General features: G+C 47.2%; 1 protein-coding gene across 1 annotated transcript; it reads left to right on the top strand.

Moving 5' to 3' along the window:
* Positions 1 to 3,240: 3,240 nt before the first annotated feature.
* Positions 3,241 to 13,942, top strand: LOC128836556 (up-regulator of cell proliferation-like). Its single transcript, XM_054026923.1, has 3 exons — positions 3,241 to 3,531; positions 4,589 to 4,660; positions 7,158 to 13,942. The coding sequence occupies exons 1-3, from the start codon at positions 3,255 to 3,257 to the stop codon at positions 11,861 to 11,863; spliced, it is 5,055 nt and encodes a 1,684-aa protein (XP_053882898.1). The 5' UTR covers positions 3,241 to 3,254; the 3' UTR covers positions 11,864 to 13,942.
* The last annotated feature ends 5,982 nt before the right edge of the window (positions 13,943 to 19,924 follow it).

Genomic DNA, 19,924 nt, shown 5'->3' with positions numbered 1-19,924 from the left:
GGAGCCACAAACTGGCCCCCAGAGCCAGAGACTTGGCTGGGGGGAAAAAAATCTTTGCAAAGAGAGAACAAGTTCAGGAAATGAAACTAAAACTCTAGCATTTTTGGCTTACAGCCATGCCCGTGAAATTTACATCTCTGCTTCGGGCCTGGGCAGTTCAGTTCACAGTCCCAAAGGCAAGACCCTAAAGCAGGGGTCTCAAAGTCCTGGCTCACGGGCCATCTGCGGTCCGAGAACCTCACCACTGCGGCCCACTGAGTAGAGACACATGAAGCAGCGTTGCCGGTGTGAGGGCAATGTTTGCTGCAGGTGCCACCCCCCCACAGCTCCCATTGGCTGGGGGAGAGGGACAACAATACCATCACTAGTTGCCGGGCAGAGTCAGCCATGGAGGCAGCATCACTTTTTACCACAATGAATATAAACAAGTCAAAATACCGAGCTCAACTATCTGACGCTCACCTTGCTGCAATCCTGAAAGTTTCAACTGCTCAGTCACTGAGGCCAAACATCAACAAACAGACAGAACTGAAGCGTTGCCAGGTGTCTGGCAAACACTAAAAACTCTCTGGCAGGTGAAGAATTGTATAAAGTTGTATTATTTCTTAGAAATTTGAAATAAAAAATACAATATAAACGTTTTCTTTTCTGAACACCATCTTCAGTGACAATATTGGCCCGCTGGGAGGATTTGAGGACTGGCCCTGGCCCTAAGGTAAATTGAGTTTGAGATCCCTGCCCTAAACACTCGCCCAGATCCTTGTGGACTCAGAGAAGTCTCCATTGCACAGGTACTTGCCTGGGTTGTATGATCCCTGTCTTACTCTGCCGTAGCTGGAGGAAGAGCAGGGGGGAGCAGGTTAAGAAGCCCAAGTGTCCTACATCTATTAGGATGAAATGTAGCAGAAGAACAGGAGTACTTGTGGCACCTTAGAGACTAACAAATTTATTAGAGCATAAGCTTTCGTGGACTACAGCCCACTTCTTCGGATGCATACAGAGTGGAATAACTAATAAATTTGTTAGTCTCTAAGGTGCCACAAGTACTCCTGTTCTTTTTGCGGATACAGACTAACACGGCTGCTACTCTGAAACCTGTCATGTAGCAGAAGAGAAGACAGAGGGCTCCAACAGTTCCTGTTGAAACTCCTCAACTCCTGTTGCTGGTGTCTCTTGTCAGAAGTGGGTCCCAAGTTTGCATTCATGCACCTCTACTCCTGAGGGAATTCTGCGCCAAAAAAATTAAAGGTATGCGCACAATATTTTTAAATTATGCACATTTTATTTGTCAATATATAAATGTGGCTCCAACATGGCTCTGGGGAGCACAGGCCACTGGCTGCATTGAGGTGGGAGATCACCCTGCAGCCTCCACCTTCCCCAGTACAGGAACTCTGACTCTGCCACAGTGCAAAGACCAGGCCTGCCCCAGAAACACCCTGGGGCCCTGCCCCTCTGCACCAGATGCAGCAGGTGTGGGCAGGCAGGCTCAGCCCAGCAAGATCCAAATGTGGAGGGGCTTAGTGTGGGGGGATCCAGGTGTGGGGTGAGTAGTTTCTGGGTGGGGCAATCTGGGTGCGGGCAGCTCAGTGGGGGGCTCTGGATGCACAGGGGCTTGTTGGGGGTTTCCAGGTGCAGGTGAGAATCCTTTGTTCTCTTGTTTAAAATTTTTCCATGCCTCATGGAAAAATATAAAATCCAAGATGGATTCTAGCATGAGATGACACAGACACATCGTCACAGGGACCCCCATCACCCCTCCTCCTCACAGGTGTCCCACAGACTTACAGAAAAACAAATCCATTCGCAGCCAATTGTTTCTTGCTTAAGCATCATCAAGTTCCTGAAGTATCGTTAATGGCCCTCACTTGGCATAACTACATTAGTAACATAGATTTACACTTCATATTTCAAACTTCGGACATAGGAATGATATATGCATGCAAATAGGATGAACACATTCAGTAGATGATAACTTTCCCAAGGGTATCTTGCATGACTCATTTTGCATAAAGCGTATTCCAGTTATGTCATATTCATAAGCATATTTCCATAAAGAATATGGAGTGCAACTTAACAATATGTCAACAGATAGATGGATAAATATCTCTTGTCTGACAGGTGCAGACTTTAAGAACGTATTTGCAGTATATATGCAATGACTGGAAGCTAAACAAATTCAGACTGGAAAAAAGGCACACATTTTAAAAAAGGTGAGAGTAATTAACCATTGGAACAGCTGATCCAAGTGGCGTGGTGGATTCTCCATCACTGACTATTTTTAAAGATTGGATGTTTTTCTAGAAGATCTGCTCTAGGAATTATTTTGGGGCAGGTCTCTGGCCTATGTTACACAGGGGATCAGACGAGATGATCACAATGGTCCTTTCTGGCCTTGGAATTTATGACTTATTCAGAAAGGCTTTCACCCTGTCAAAATGTCCTCTGGGTCTAAAAAGCGGAGCATCGTGACCAGCCAATGTTAATGTTGATAAATTGTCCACAGTGATCCACCTAGGCCTGCATAACAATCACTAAGTAGCTCTTTTGGTGTGTGCACTCGCAGGCAAGGTTGGGTCTATGGGGGAACAGACAAAGGGAGATACGCATCCCATTAATCACCCCAGCACAGCGAGGGAAGCCCGGGTCATTGGCTTTATCTGTTTCCCTGCACCATGCGCAGCTTGACACAGGCCCCACTTAACAGCCCTGCACAGCTTGACTGATGACCATCCCTTGTTGATTTCCCAACACCTCTTCATCACACTGACGTAAATCAGGAATGACGTCACTAAAATCAATGGTGAAAAACGTGTGTATGAGAGAGACAAGGTGGGCTTCTTATTGCCAGTGTCTTTATCTACCATAGATAGCAAGAGGGAAAGGGGAGGGCGTAATAATAGGAATGCAGTCATAATGCCGGTGCAAGGAGGTGCCAGCAGAATGGAGACAAGGGCTCAGATGCGTGTTTTGGAATTTGCATGGGGGATAGTAACCAGAGGCACCGCGCTGGTTTTGTCGGGGGAGCTGGAGGAGAGAAAGGAGGGGCTTGCTTCGAGTCTAGTTCCGTACAGCTCTAGTTTCGTTTTTGCTCTCTCTGCTTTTTTTTTTTTTTTCTTTTGATCTCTAAACAAACAACCTCTCAGCTTTCCGGAGCCTCCGGAAGAAATTTGCCCTTTGCGTACGTGCAGCTGTTTCCTGACACACTCTGCCCTGGCCTGGCAGTGTGCACAGCTTTCCTCTGAGGAGGCAAGATGGCGAAGACCCTGAGAGATCATCTGCTGCTGACCCTGGAAGACCTGGGGGAAGATGAGCTCAAGAAGTTCAAGTTCAAACTGCACGAAATGCCACTGAAGGAGGGATATGAACATATCGGCCGTGGGACACTGAAGAAAGTGGATGTCATCGACCTCACTGACAAGCTGATCAGCTGCTATGAAGGAAATTATGCGGTGGAGGTGACCGTGGAGGCGCTGAAATCAATAAACGAGAGGGATTTAGCAGAGAAACTCGCCAAGGCAACAGGAAATGGTAAGTGGCAACCCCAGGAAAAAATCAGCCCCCATCCCTGAATATTCTTCACTTCTGGACTTGCTTTCCTTTCTCACTCCCCAGATGTAGTTTCTTTCCTTTCTAATGGTTTCCCCTTGATAAGTTTGTGCAAAGCTCTTCAAGCAGGAGAAATATCCCCTCTGACCTCTTTGTGCCTCAAATGCTCTCTTGATTTTCATTACAGCCATAGGGGCTGACTTTTAGGTTTCCCTGGGGACGCTGCTCCCCTGCTCCACTGTGAGGCCCTGACTCCACTCCACCCCTTCCCCTGAGACCCTGCCCTCACTCTGCCTCTTCCTGCCCCTGCTCCAACCCCTCCCACGAGGCCCCCGCCTGCCCGCCACCTGCTGCTCTCTGCCCTCCCCCAAGTGCTTCCCCCAGCCACCAAACAGCTGATTGGCAGCCCCATCTAACAGCTGATCGGTGGCGCCTCTGAACAGCTGTGATTGATGGGTGCTGAGCACCCACTATGTTTTTCTCCCCTGGGTGCTTGCACCCTGGAGCACTCAAGGAATCGGAACCTGTGGTTGCAGCTCTTTCCTTTCACTGGTTCTGGGATCATGACTGTCTGGGTTCTACTCCCAGCTCTGCCATCACTTCCCAGATCTGTGCCTCAGTTTCCCCATCTGTAAAAGGGAGACAACTATCCTGACCTTCCAATGTAACGTGCATATTTTTCTTATTTTCATTTTGCTTTTCTTACCTATTATTTGAAACTTTCTGCACTTTTAGTCAATGCTTTTTTTAAAAAATAGTTTCCATTTCAATTGAGTCATCGTGTGGCTTGTGTCCAACTTTGGCTTACCAAAAGTTAATGGTGTGGTCTTCTACCAACAGTTTCCACCTCCCTGTTGTGACCTGCTTGTGTCAGATTACTTTCATGGAATTTTAAACAGTTCGTCATCATGCTCAGATTGTTCCTAATAAAACCAAAGGTGGGGAAAATGCAGACACACGTAAGTCGCTAGAGAAAATGCACAGCGATTATATAAACATAGAACCAATATGTGTTTGTCTCTCTGATTTTCTTTGCTAGATGCTTTAAACTCCAAACAGGAATCAGACACTCAGCAAAATCCAGAGTTGGAGGAGAAAGATCTTTTTAAAGGTAGGTAATTCCTCTTCTGTATCTAGATAAACACATTTATGGAATGACTTTCAGTATGAGTTGATTCCCAGCAATTTTAGCCAATAAGGTATGTGGCAGAGTGGGGATTGAACCCAGATCTTTTATATCTTAAGACAGTGAGCAACCCACTAGATATAACAAGAGGTTTGCTCTAGTAGACATGCTTTAGCACACTGACCAGTCTGGCGAGCTAGGCAGGGGGAGGCTGAATTTGAGTCCTACCAGGGCTGGTATGTTAGTTAGACACAAAGCTGCTGGGCCGCGTCAAGACGTAGGTGTCTGCGCGCAGGCCCAGCTGCCGAAACTGAGCTGCCTCAGGGACTTTACTGGGTGAAACTTGGGCTCCTCGGGGATTTTGGGCACCTACAGCATAAGGCAGCAGCTGGGCAGAGGTTTTGTGAATGCCAGTGGTGCTAAAATGTTGGTTGTAGGTGACTCAGTCCCCCTTGTGAAATCTGGTAAGCGCCTAGCCCTTCCAGGCTAAACATGGCCATTTCCATAGTCCTGGAACTTAGGAGAGAAACTGGGAAGAGATTTCATGGTTGGCATCATGACCAGGACTTGAACAGTCAGACCTAGTGGTCAGAGCTGGAGTCGGGAGTCAAGCCAAGGGTCAGACCGGCACGAGAGTCATAGACCCGGGGCAGGTATCACAAACAACATTGGAAGGCAGGAACCAGGAGCAAGGCAGGGAAGCTGGGCTCAGGGCTCGGCGAGAAGGCAGAGACCGACATAGCAGCCAGCCAGGAGTTCACCTAGTTGCACAGACAACTTCCTGTGTCTCTTTCTGGCTTAAAAAGCTCAGCCGCTCCTCCAATCATGACTCCCATGGGCGGTGCTTCTGGTGGGGCTAGGGTTCCATTAGTCATTCCCAGCCCATCGCTTACTAACAAGTGGCTGGATGAGGGCTGGGATGCGAAGGCCACCTGGGGACCGGCCTTCAAGGCCCATGGAGCCTCATGGTTGGAATGAGAGGAGAGAGAGCAAAATTTCCAACTGCATGTTTTGTTGGAAGCACCTCAGGGCCAGAAAAAATTAGGGTGAGACCCCACTGGTTTGAGTTGATACTTTTTTTTTTTTTTTGCTTTCATGACAAAAATGTCCCCCCAGTTCATCCCAGAGCGCGCTATCTACTGGTAAAAAGGAAGCAAAAAAAGGGGCATGAGACCACAGAAGTGGGTCAGTGTGAGAGACAGCATCCCAAATTTCTCTATCCGTATTTGAGGTATGAATACGCATCACTCCTTAATTGAAGATGTGACCCTCATCACATTCACTTTGACTGTATGACCATATCTATGTGTGTCATGAATGTGAAGTAAAACAGAGCATGTCACATTAAGGCAGCTGGCTTCCCTTTCTCCATCCAGTGGTGTGTGCATGTGAACGGAAAAGGTCTAGGCCTAGAAGGGGAACTCAGTGAGTTTTGGTTTGGGTTAGCAGCAGTGGTGGCTGTCTGTTGTAAATGCATTTTGGGAAGCAAACTTTGGCCTACAGCAGAAATTAGTTTTTTTCTTTTTTTAGCTATGTTTTGAGCGTATCGGCTGCTTGAATGGGGTTTAATTGTTGAGGAATCATTTTCTAGCATGGACACTGAATACATTTGAATCTTTCTTATTTTAATGGAAACATCGTGTAATGTAAGAGTCCGTGTAATGCCTGTTGAAGCACTAGATTAACAGTACTTCTGTCAATAATTTGACTAGAATGAGATTGTAAAAAGGAAGGCTTTGGTATGTCAACTTCCAGTTTCCTAGAGTGTTCATGCAAGGGGAAACTTGTGTTTACATACTAAGGGCTGGTCTACACTAATGCTGAAAGTTGATCTAAGTTACACTACTTCAGTTACGTAACTGAAGTTGATGCAACTTAGCATGGTATAGACACCACTGTAAGTCGACCTATGTTGATGGGAGACACTGTCTCATTGAAATAGCTTCTGCCCCTCGGGGAGGTGGAGTACAGATGTTGACGGGAGAGCGCTCTGCCGTTGACTTACTGTGCCTTCACTAGACCCACTAAATCAACACCGCTGTATCGATTTAGCCGGCAGTGCAGACATAGCCTAAGAAACACAGGCAAGAAAATGCAGTTTTTTGCTCTGAACCACCCTTCACAAAAAAATAAAGAAAGGGGAGATTTGAAATCAATACGGAAAGTGCACTCAGAACACCACCCAAGGTTGGGTCATTGTTAGCAGAGCTTGAACCTGGGACCTTTGATTTAAAAGCATGACTCTCCCCTGGCTAGGCAAAAGAACCCAGTTTCCATAGCCTGGAGGCTATAGCAGACTCAAACTTCCATATGTGTTCCAGGTTCTAGTGCAGGAAAAAGAGCCAGACTGCATTAGCAGGGGTTGCAAACAGATAATTCCCACCACTTCACTGATACATGTCAGAATAAACACGTTCAAAACAGGTATATTTAATACCAGAGGGATTCTGAAACCTGCTCATGCTTTAACCTCTTTCTGCAGAGAGAAGGAGAGCACTCCAGGACCTCCTGTCCAAGCTGAAGATGGAGAAGCACAGAAGCACGAAGCTGGGGTTGAGAGATCTCCAGGAAATCAACCCAGAAAGTCTACAGAATTGGACTCCTCGGGCATTAGGGGATTTACCGTGGCATTTTCTGAGGAAGGTCATAGCTTTGAATGGGACCGCCAGAAACACAAGCTTTGGGCAGGGAGCATCTGCTGACAAAGCAAGCAGTGATGACAATGGGGGACAAGGCGATGGTGGCAATGTTCTTCATTATAGCAACATGGACGCTAGAGCTTCTCTGCACCCCCTCGATGTTCTCTGTGCTGTTCTGCTTTGCTCAGACAGTTTCCTACAGCAGGAGATCCTGTCCAAAATGTCCATGTGCCAGTTTGCCCTCCCTCTGCTGCTACCTGCCCTCGACACCCCCAAGTGCACCCTAATGCTGTGGGCCATGAGGGACATTGTGAGGAAGTGGAGGCCACACTCCCTGGCAGACAGCAGAGGGTTCAGAGAGGAGAGCCTGGTGCTCACAGCAATGCCAACCATTTCCTTTGTGCGGATGGGGAGCTGCAGCTTCTCCAAGTCCAAACTCCTCAATGAGGTTCTCAGCCCCTCCCAGCAGCACCACGATTTCTTCATCCATCGGGACATGGAGTCTGGGAACATCCCTCGGGAAATCGCAGATGGGCTGGTCGAGATTTCCTGGTATTTCCCTGCTGGAAATGAGGATTCAGATCTTTTCCCAGAGCCCGTTGCAGTTACAAACCTGCGTGGAGACATTGAGTCCCACTGGCTGCAGTTTCGCTTTTTAACAGAGATCTCCTCAGCAGTGTTCATATTAACGGAGAGTATCAACGAGAGACAATACACGCTCTTATCATCTCTGCAGGGATCAGCCACTAAATACTACTTCATCCTCAATTACAAGTCTGGCAAACAGAGTGAAACTCAGGAATTCCTTAATAAATTAGCGCCAGTGCTGAAACTGAGTAAACAGCATGTCCTAGAGAAAGAAATCGGGACCAAGAAAGAGGAATTCATGGAAAAGTTGTGCTCTGCTATAGGAAGTATAATGAACGATCATCACAAGGACATGAATATGGAGGGCATGGCTGTGACCGCACGTGAACTTGGAATCCATCTGGATGAGGACTGTGAGGAATGTCAGAGAGCAAAGAACCGCGTTAAAGAAATCACGGCAGAAATAAAAGATGTTGGAAATTACAAGAGGCAAATACTGCAACTGCAAGGGGACCTGTGGAAGAGCTTAAGCAACGTGGAAAGAGAAATGTGCAGATTGAAAGGACAAGGGGACGTCCCCACAGAAGAATATAAATCTAGGCTGAAAGAGAAATTGTTGGAGTTACGTACACAGCAGAATAAATGTGACCTTACTGATGGTTTGACTAAATTTATCAGTGGAATAGGAACACTATCTCAAATGGAAATACGCTACTTCCTGAAATGCATGAAATTTAATTTAGATGGCATTGCTAAGGGGAACCGTCCTAACTTGCAGCCTAACGAACAAAAGCTACCAGAACTGGATGAATCCATCTCTGCCAGTTCCCTAGGAGTGGAGCATTTCCTGCGTGAGTTGGGGCAGTTCTACGAGGCTGAACACTCAATGGTGAAGGAAGGCAAAATGGGAAAAATTCAAAGGAAATTCATTCATTTCCCGAGGTTAGCAGCTGACCTGATGCTGGAAGGGTTTCCCATGGAGCTGATCGATGGAGATGTATCCAACATCCCACTGCAGTGGGTAACAGATGTTCTGACTGAGCTCCAAGCCAAGCTGGGGGGAAAGTCCAAAATGCTGGTTTTAACGGTGCTGGGAGGGCAGAGCACTGGGAAATCCACCCTCCTCAACACCATGTTCGGCCTGCAGTTTGCAGTGAGCAGTGGCCGATGTACGCGAGGAGCCTTCATGTCACTCATTAAAGTGGCAGAGAACTTTCAGCAGGAGCTGGGCTGTGATTTCATCCTTGTAATAGACACAGAAGGCTTGAAAGCCCCTGAACTGGCCAAGCTGGAGGACAGTTATCAACATGACAATGAGCTGGCCACACTGGTGATAGGACTGAGTGACATAACTATCGTTAACATGGCCATGGAGAATGCCACCGAAATGAAGGATGTTCTGCAAATTGTGGTCCATGCCTTTCTCAGAATGGAGGAAACGGAGCACATGCCCATCTGCCAATTTGTGCATCAGAACGTCAATGATGTAGCTGCATATGAACAAAACATGAGAGACAAGAAATATCTTGTAGAGCAGCTGAATGAAATGACTGTAGCTGCAGCAAAGATGGAAAAACTACAGAAAGAAATTACGGTTTCTGACATTATGGACCATGATCCTGAGAAACACAATTGGTACATCCCCAGCCAGTGGCATGGGGACCCTCCAATGGCACCAGTGAACACTGGGTACAGTGAGAGTGTGTGGGGGCTAAAGAAATGCTTGTTTGAATTTGTAAGACAACATTCACTTAACACCATTCCCAAAGACATTCCCCAATTTATTGAATGGGTGAAGAGTCTGTGGAATGCTCTAAAACATGATGACTTCCTCTTCAGCTTTAGAAACCCCTTCACAACTGAAGCCTACACCAAGATAGCTGCAAAGTCTGTAGGGTGGGAATGGGAGTTCCGCAAGGAAATGAATCTGTGGGTAACTGAAAAACAAACTTTCTTCCAGAATCAACCTCCAGCTAAATTAGATGCTCATGTCCTGACCAACTTAACAAGTGAGACTCAGCAGAAAGTGAGCTGTGAATCGCACAGGATTTGGGAGCGGATTCAAAGTGCAGCAGTAAAGCAGTCAGTTAGAGACAAGAACACGGGAGATTTTGTTAGGCATTCACGTCCGTTTGCACATCACAGTTCAAGTTATTCACGTGCCATTTGTTCCAATCTGGTGACTGCCAGCAAAGGATGGCGAAAGAAAAACACGATTCAGGCTACGTGCATAAAAACAATTGAAGGTGAAATGGACATGCTTTTGGAAGACTGTAAAATGAGAGAGAACAAAGCAGACAACAAGGAACTGGAAATGGAGTTTGAGGAAATGTGGAGTGAGACAGTGTCAAAAATACGGCTCGGCTGTATGGATGAAAAGCAAATTTATCAAGACATTGAGTTGCTGCTGAGAGAGGACCTGGCAAAGCAGGGGAATCCATCCAGTCTAAAGCTACAGGAATACAGCAACTTATTGAATTATGGAACAAAATCTTTCATTATGAAAAAGGAATACTTAGATTTGCCATGGATTAAGACCCTGAATGAATGGTTCACACAGGAATGCTGGCATAAAACAGAAGAACTTGTTAAATCATTAATGGAACAGTGCAAAGATTATATTAGAAATATAGCAGACAGCGAAGTAGATTATGATGAAATTTACAGCAGAAATCTGTTGAGGATGATCAATGAGAGGCTTCAAGAGGCAGACGTTCAGGAACTTCACACGAGCGCTTGCTTTAAAGTTGACCTGAAGCTTCACATTTTGGGGGAAGTGGTTCCTTTATTAGAGAAGATGCAAGCAAGCTTCATCAAAGAAAACGATCCTGAACTATTTCTGGAGAAACTAAAACCGCAGTATCTCTCCACATTTAAAGATCTTTATTTGGGGAAGGATTCCTGCCAAACAAGAGCCAGGGATTTCTGTCATTGGTGTCTCAAACCTGCCCTGGTGGACTATGTGAACAATAGACTTGGGTTAAAAATAGTCGATGACATTCTCAACAGTGGACAGTATGATGAATATATAAACCGAAGCCTTTTCCAGTTCACTGTCTTGAAGAAGCTGCTGAAATATGAAAACTTTGACACCTATATCCTATACATTAATAACTATGAACGTTTTGTCAAAATCTGGGTAGAAGGACACCTGCTAGATCGCTACAGCCAGACAGCGCGGTTGCGACACCTGGAGAAAGAGATTCTGTCCTCAGTAATAAAACAAGTCAGGACTGCTTTGGAGTCTCTCCGTGACAAAAGCACCAGCACGGTCTGTGACTTTTTAGACACATTTTGTGGAGAGTTACAGAAAGACTTGGTGATTTCCAAGGACCATCTAGCAGTGGTGCGGTTTAAAAACACGGCAAATGCTGCACAGTTTTCGGCTCACGTTCAGGCCATCCTTCCCGAGCTGGAAAAAGAAACCTTAGCTGAATTTGAAGAGTTGAAATTTGAATCCAAACTCTCCAACCTGTCCATGAAGCCCCAGGATGAAATCTTCAACTGCGTGTTTGGCTGCGGGAAGCAGTGCCCATTCTGTAAAGTCCCCTGTGAAGCAGGAGGCATGGATCATACGGAACACTTTGCTACAGTCCATCGGCCTCAGGGATTAGGGCAGTGCAAAAACAAACGGACAGGAATGCTTGAGTACTCTTTGTGTTCTTCCGATGTGGTTTCCAACGCTGTATTTAGGAATTCAGAAACGGAAGAGAAATTTCATCCCTATAAAGATTATCGACGATATTACCCAGAATGGCGCATCCAGCCCGATCCCAGCGTCGACACTTCTGACTACTGGAAGTTCGTTTTTAACAGGTTCAACTATAAGTTTGCTAAGAAGTACAAGGCTAAGCCAGCAAATCTGCCGCAGGGTTGGAAAAAAATAACCAAGGAGCAGGCGCTAGAGAGCCTAGAGGAAGCATTTAACATAAAACAAAAAAACAGCTCAGAGTCTTTTTAAGTGGGATGGACATAGGCAAAAAACCAGGGTGTGTTTGGTTTTTTTTGTTTTGTTTTGTTAATTGCATGCAAAAATATCGCTTCTTATGTACATATTTCTTTAGCTCATGAAAATCATGATTATGGGAAATCCTAAAGAGATGTGGCTTACTTGCAGACCAAGCACCACCTGGACTGATCTCTGGCTACATCCTTCAGGTGATGTTCAGGTGGTTATTCAGTTTACGTCCATCACTAGCGATATTGTGGTGCCCACAAGATCACCGGCCACGTAGCAACATTCCCTGGTAAATACCTTTTAGAATTTGTTGGTCTTCCATCTTAATACTACATCCATGCCAACAAAGCCACCGAACCTGCAGCCATGCTGATGCCGGCAGTTGCTGGGTTCAGCTTCACATGTCCTCATTGCCGATCAAGTCCTGCCACGGGATACGGAGCAACTGAGGAAGAGAACTGAAAACTTCAGTCCGGTGTCCCTTGGTGCCCATGTTTCACCGCCGTACAACGGAGTTGCCATAACTGTGGTTCTGTAGGTCCACAGCTTCGTAGCAAGCTTGCTGTTGTGATCACAGAGGCCACTGAAGGGTCCGAAACACGGCAGCAGATTCTGTAACAAAATTCAGAGTTTCTAAAGAGAGTTCAACAGGGAAAGATTTTTTCCCCCTCACATTTTGCATCATGGTGATTTATGACAGAATTGAAGTGAGGAATATGCAAAAATGCAGCTCTGTAATTAGCATTTTTAAGCATCACCTTTGATCTGCTTCGGCCTGGTCTACACTTAAAACTTATGCCGGCATAGCTACGCCAGTCAGGGGCCTGATAAAACCACAATCCCTAGTGACATACTCATGCCAACAAAACTCCAGTGAGCGCCACCATCAAAAGGGCATCTGGGCTGTAGCCCCGCCATGCTCCACCTTGAGGCCGTCCTCCTGCTTGTCCTCTTCCTGCCCCTGCTCCGCCTCTTCCCCCGAGGACCCTCCCTGCCCACCGCTCGGGGTGGAGAGGCACGAACAGTGGGTGGGGTAGGGCCACAGGGGAGGGGGCGAAGAGTGGCAGGTGTGTGGGCGGAGCTTTGCGGATGGGAGGCCAGGGCTGGGGTGGAGTTGGGTGAACACGGGCGGGACCTCAGGGGAAGGAGGCCAAGTGGGTGTCAGCCTCAGAGCAGAGCAGGGGGTGGGGCCACGGTCCATGTGCCAGTGTCTCCCCCAATTTCTAGGGAGCTTCCGGCACTTATGCCGCCCAGCCTCCCCAAACGCAGGAGTCACGCACCGCCTCTGCTCCATTGCCACAAATTATCCACTTCTTATCTGGAGGGAGCAGCTCAGTCTACTTCCTTACTAGGCAATGTGTGATCCAAGGTGGTAAAATGTTTAAAATTGAGATTTTTTTTTCCAGCTAAGTAAAATCATGTCATGTTTAATGAACAATTGTAATACAATTTCTGTAACATTTGTTTTCAAATTTACCTTGGCTCTCTTCCCCTCAGAATTCTTTATTCCTAACCTTTATATATGATGACTCTTGAACGATGATAAAATCATCTTCCCTCGCTACCTGAAGGATGTGCTGAAAAGGGAAGAAGCAAACTTTAGATCCTATTGGGTCGGAACATGGAGAAGGCCAATGATTGGGAAACTTGAGGAGAAACTTGCATGCGTTTAAATAGGATTAATTTTTAAAATGCCCCATCGACTACATTACAAAATCCTTTTAAAAGAATCAGACATCTTTTATAAATGCTCATATTTTGTTTGCTTCTTTGATCAGTTCTCAACAGCAGCCAACTTTTCTTCAGCGCTAAAACCTTTGCTTAAAATGAAAGCTGAGGTTTTGCTGTAATCACATGACTCCTGAAGCTGAGGCACTAGTAATGGGCCTATAGTGTTTATGTCTTGATCCATTCCAGTTCCTGAGCCCTCATTACTCTCATGCCACGGTGGTGAGGCTGATGACTCCCCTTCTTATCAGCAGTCCTTCAACTTTATAGAGAGTTCTTTATTATAAGAAGTATGTTATCATTTGAGTCACACTGGAATTGCTGTAAAATCTAGAAACATACACCAAATAAACACAACCCTCTTACAGTACACGGAAGGGCTAAGTCTGATCTTTGGCTGAGTGATCCTAAAGAACGCTATCGGTCTGTTCACAGGGTGGGCCCATTTTGCATAAGCAGCCTGAAAGCAACCTAAACGTTTCAGAAAATCGTGCAGGCTGAGTTCCCCCGTGTTAGAGCAGGTGGGCCAAGCTGAGCTACTTAAAGGGCTACATCTAGGGCTATAAGGCACGTCTACATTGCCATGAAAACCCTGAGGCACCAGGTCTCACACAACCCAGGTCAACTGGCTCTGGCTCCCAGGCTAAAAATAGTCACATAGACGTTCCTGCTCGGGCGGGAGCCCAGACTCTGAGACCCCTCCCCAAGTTTCATAACACGGGCTCCAGCCCAAGAGGGAACGTCTACATGGTTTATTTGTAGTCCAGCAGTCTGAGCCCCGTGACCCCGAGTCAATTGACCCGGACGCTGAGACTCAGGACTGCGGGTTTTTCTTTGCAGCACAGACGTACCCAAAAACACCTGTCAGAGGACAGGGGCAGCCTCAGAGTGGTGTTAATTCCTCTGGTGGCTCCTGGGAGAAGGGGCCAGGTGCCCGGGGAGGTAACCCTAGGGCCGGCATTCCAGAAAGGGAGCAGAGCTGGCTGGGAGTGGGACGCTGCAGGAAGCAGGCTCACCAGAAACCCCTGGGAGGCCGTGAAGCCCTAGGACAACGGGTGAGCGAAGGGGCTGGTTTAGCTCAGGTTTGGACCATCAGCCATAAGTCCTTTCATCATCGCCGTGGCTCCCACCTCTGCCTGTCCAGCACACCCAATGCCGCATCATCAGGGAGGGTCATATCGACACGGGACCCACCTTGTGAGGAGCTGGGGCAAGGATGCAGGAACAGTGCAGAGACTAGTGCAGAGTCAATGGGGACATTCCTGAAGTGGGGAGAGGGACATGGGTCTCTCCCACTGCACGACACTGACCCCACCGGCTCTCCCTGCCCAGCTCTGATCTTTCTTTGCCCCCAGAAGCAGCCACATCAGTGGGAGGGTGAGCCTGGAGCCCCTTTCCCATGGCTGGGAGCAGTTGGGGGAAGACGGAGTTCTAGGTTTCTTCCCCTAATCGGGGAGCAGTGGATGGAAGCACAGCCTCCTCACCTTGGCCTGGTGGAGCAGCAGGGAGAGAGATTGTGGAGGGTGAAGGGTGTTTTGGGGGGTGAGCACATATGGCTGCACTTCCTTCCCCACCTCAGTTGGAAATGTGCCCAATTTTCCACCCTTACGATTTTGCTCTGTGCGCATTTCTGAGCCTGCCCAGAGAGCGGAGGTCCTTGCACATAGGCTGGCTGCCTCCCAAGTGCCACTTGGTGGCCCAATGTTGCTCTGCAGTCACTCTCCCTCAGTTTCCCTCTTCTTCAGTCCAGGGCCCTTTAAAACACACTAACAAACCGCTCTTCTCTAGTGCAGCCACAGTCCTCCTCGGGGCTCCATTTACTCACATAACAAAATCATCCTTAAAGTCAAGTTCTCAGAAACCCCATCATGTCCATACTCCCAGTCTCTTTCCCACCGGGGTTCTCCCCGGGCTTCCCTGCCTGGAGCCCTTTGCCCTGAAGACTCAAGGTTCCCTCTTGGAGCCAACTCACACTCATCAAACTCCATGCCGTGTGCTCATGCTCTCTCCTCCTCCACCAAGCATCCCCCTCTGCCCTTCACCTCCACACCCAGTTAAACCCCAGGTGCGGCAGGCAGGGCTAATTGGATGGGGCTGGCCATCTCCAGGCCTCTGGCCTTTTTAAGGGGAAAGCCACACTGTTACAGTCCCTTTGAGGACGATCCCTTATTCATTGGGGGGAAATCATAGAAAAGTTACTTTTTTGGAAACCCAGTTCTTCATCAATGCTATAGTCACCGAACTGGCTTTTCAAAGACACAGTCTTTGAGTGATCCCTGACCCTAATAAGAGTTGTTGTCTAGGGGTGCGCTGGCCCCTCAGTATCTTCACCAGAGCACAGCCCTAAGGGGTGCAGGTTGGAGGCCCGCACTTTCCACCCTTCCAACCCCCACCACATATTCCCTCATACTGCACCATATAAGAGTTATGTTCCTGCATACATGATAAGCAGAAGAGGTGAACCCTTTGACTAAAGGACCGGCCACTTGCTTTCCTTTGGTCACACTCCGTGCCGTTGTTCAGGAAACGCTTGGGGAGGATGGTGCCATTAAGCCAGCTGCCTCCTAGCATTCTTTCATCTTCCCTCTGTTTAATCAACACTCACTTCCTTGAGAATAATTCTACAGTTTAAACCAAAGACATTGCATGGATCTTAGAGCACTTCAAACTATCGCCTCCAACCTGAAATTTTAGGCTCAGGGCCAAACTTCCAAAGCCAATGAGTTCTCTGAAAGCTGCCATGGACAGGGCTCAAAACTCACGGCAAACATGTGTAACTCAGATTCCCTGGCTGCAGCACGGCACTTTGAGCCCCCCAGCTTCCAGTACAGCACACTGCCTGCAAGCCATCCGGCTCCAACAGAGCCCTAGGGTATGTCCACACTTGGAGCTGGAGCTGCGACTCCCAGCTCAAGGAGATAAACCTGTGGGTGACGGGGTCTTGTGTGGCCATGCAGCCTAGGGTTAGATCATCAGGCTCTCAGCCCCCTCCTGGGCTGAGCCATCTCAGACTACTTCCTATGAGCGTGTTCAGTTCAGCATAGCCTCTCTAGTCTAATCTACCGGTGGCTTGCTGCCCATCAGGTTCCCTCTTGGGTCCAGGTCAGCACCTTTCTTTGGTCCTGGGTCCCTTTAGGTGGGGCAGCCGCAAGCTGGAGAGGGCGAGCCCCACAATGTGTTTGGGGTTCCCTCAGTCAGCTACCTCCAGTGCTGGGGGTGTTCCTTCAGTCTCCCTTGGCTGGGGAGCCAGCGCTTGCTTCCAGGCGGCAGCCCTAGCTCCTGCCTCTTTACCAGTCAGTCAGCCCTCAACTGAGCCAGCTTCTCTTTTCTCCTCGCTCCAGGCCTGGTGTTGGCCACAGAGATAATGGGGCAGGGCTAGCTGTCTTTAACCCTTCCTGTGCTGGCTGGTACTTTCTCTGCTTCATCACACAGTGCTAGCCCCGATCGAGCCTGTCATAACTATAAAGGGAAGGGTAACAGCTGTCCTGTGTACAGTACTATAAATCCCTCCTGGCCAGAGACTCCAAAATCCTTTTCCCTGTAAAGGGTTAGGAAGCTCAGGTAACCTGGCTGGCATCTGACCCAAAGGACCAATAAGGGGACAAGATACTTTCAAATCTTGGGGGGGGGAAGGCTTTTGTTTGTGCTCTTTGTTTGGGGGTTGTTCGCTCTTGGGACTGAGAGGGACCAGACATCAATCCAGGTTCTCCACATCTTTCTAAACAAGTCTCTCCTATTTCAAACTTGTAAGTAAATAGCCAGGCAAGGCGTGTTAGTTTTCCTTTGTTTTCTCATCTTGTAAATGTACCTTTTACTAGAGTGTTTATCTTTGTTTGCTGTACTTTGAACCTAAGACTAGAGAGGAGTCCTCTGAGCTCTTTAAGTTTGATTACCCTGTAAAGTTATTTTCCATACTGATTTTACAGAGATGATTTTTACCTTTTTCTTTAATTAAAAGCCTTCTTTTTAAGAACCTGATTGATTTTTCCTTGTTTTAAGATTCAAGGGGTTTGGATCTTGATTCACCAGGAGTTGGTGAAAGGAAGGAGGGGGAATGGTTAATTTCTCCTTGTTTTAGATCCAAGGGGGTTGGATCTGTATTCACCAGGAGTTGGTGGGAGAGAGGAAGGGGATGGTTAATTTCTCCTTGTTTTAAGATCCAAGGGGTTTGGATCTGTATTCACCAGGGAATTGGTGAAGGTCTCTCAAGGCTTCCCAGGGAAGGGGATTAGCTTTGAGATGGTGGCAGCGGACCAGAGCTAAGCTGGTAGTTAAGCTTAGAAGTCTTCATGCAGGCCCCCACATTGTACCCTAAAGTTCAAAGTGGGGGTACAGCCTTGACAGAGCCAATACATTTTTGGACAGTTTAGGTGTTAGGCTCCAACCTATCTGCCGAGAAAACTTTACCCTCAATAACGCTCTCAATACTGCTTCCCCAGAGGGACCGTGGGTTCCCAAACACAAGCTGAGATCAATTCTGAGAGCCCATGATATCAGTCTGGGGAGGATCTGCGCCATCGTTTGAACCCTAGGTGTGGACAAAAAGCCATTATCAGAACCAGAATCTATTGTAAACACATGACTGGAGGGGTGGGGGAAGGGCAGTTTCACAAAAGCCTCATGCTCAAATGACCACAACCTTTACCCCACACCCTCATGAGATACAGCAAATTTCCAAACAAGCTGAATCAGCATGAGGATTTTAGAGCACGTAAAGCAGTCGCCCTTAAACCTCTGCAATGATATAGATTCTTTGTGGATCTGAGCTTGAGTGACTCTCAGACTCAACAACAGCAGAGCTGCCACTGTGCTCTAATAAAAACATCAAGGAGTCCTGCGGCACCTTAGAGACTAACAAATTTATTTGGGCAGAAGCTTTCGTGGGCTGGAACCCACTTCGTCAGATGCATGGGCTCCTTGTTGTTTTTGCTGAAACAGACTAACACGACGACGCCTCTGAAACTTGTGCCCTAAAAGAGACCTTTTTAATATGCAGAGATTATATCAGTTTTCTCAGCTGAATATAGCTATTTCAGCTCATCCGTCTAATCAAATGGCCTTGAGATAAGCAGGTTCAAGCCATGTAAACAATTCAAAATCTGGACCCAGAGATTCACTGACAGGATTGAAATGGCACAGCAGAATCCAATATATGTGCATGGTGCCTTTGCCGCCCCCCGGCAACATTTCCTGCTCTCTTCTCTTCCCTTCCTTGGCTTCTTCTGAAAGGTCAGTAGAACAAAATCTTCATAGCTTCCAGGACCAGCAGGGAACGTTGTGGTTATCTAGTCTGACCTGGATACCATAGGTCCTAGAACGGCCCCAAAATAATTTCCAGAGCAGATCTGTTAAACAAACATCTTAACTTCAATTAAAAATGGTCAGTGATAGAGAATTCACCCCAATTCTTGGTAAGTTGTTCCAGTGGTTAATTACTCACTGTTAAAAATGTCACACCTTATTTCCAGTCTGAATTCATCTAGCTTCAATTTCCAGCCATCAGATCATGTTAGACCTTTCTCTGCTAAATTGAAGAGCCTGTTATTAAATATTTGTTCCCCGTGTAGGTACTTAGAGACTGGGATCAAGTCACCCCTCAATTTCTCTTTGTTAAACTAAATAGATTGAGCTCCTGGAGTCTGTCACTCTAAGGCAGGTTGTCCAATACTTTAATCATTCTCCTGGCTCTTCTCTGACCCCTCTCCAGTTTATTAACATCCTTCTTGAATTGTGGGTGCCAGAAATGGACACTGTATTCCACCAGCAGTTGAACTAGTGCCAAATATAGAGGTAAAATAAACTCTCTGCTCCTATTTGAGATTCACCTGGATCATAGGAGCTCTTTTAGCCACAGCATCACACCGGGAGCTCATGTTCAACTGGTTCTCCACCACGATCCCCCAAATCTTTCCCAGAGTCATTGCTTCCCAGGATAGAGGCCCAAATTGTGTAAGGATGGCCTGCGTTCTTTGTGCCTAGATGTATACCTTTATATTTAGCTGTATTAAAATGTATATTGTTTGCTCACACCCAGTTTACCAAGCGATCTAGAAACTGTTCGTTTCTTGATTCTCTCATTCTGTGTGTGAGAGTGAGAGAGAATGAGCATGGGCGCTAGTAACGTTGACTAAGGCCACGCCTACACTACAGGTACTACAGCAGCACCGCTATGGTGGTGCAGCTGTGCCCCTATAGTGCCATAGGGTAGATACTTCCTACAGCGATGAAAGGGGTCTTCAAATCACTGTAGGTAATCCACCTCCCCAAGTGGCAGCAGTGAGGTCGATGGAAGAATTCTTCCATGGATCTAGCCACCACTACACCAGTGGTCAGGCT

The sequence above is a fragment of the Malaclemys terrapin genome, chromosome 4 (genome assembly GCF_027887155.1).
Source record: "Malaclemys terrapin pileata isolate rMalTer1 chromosome 4, rMalTer1.hap1, whole genome shotgun sequence".
In the NCBI taxonomy this organism is placed as follows: domain Eukaryota; kingdom Metazoa; phylum Chordata; order Testudines; family Emydidae; genus Malaclemys; species Malaclemys terrapin.
This window is presented reverse-complemented; position numbering and strand designations above follow the sequence as displayed.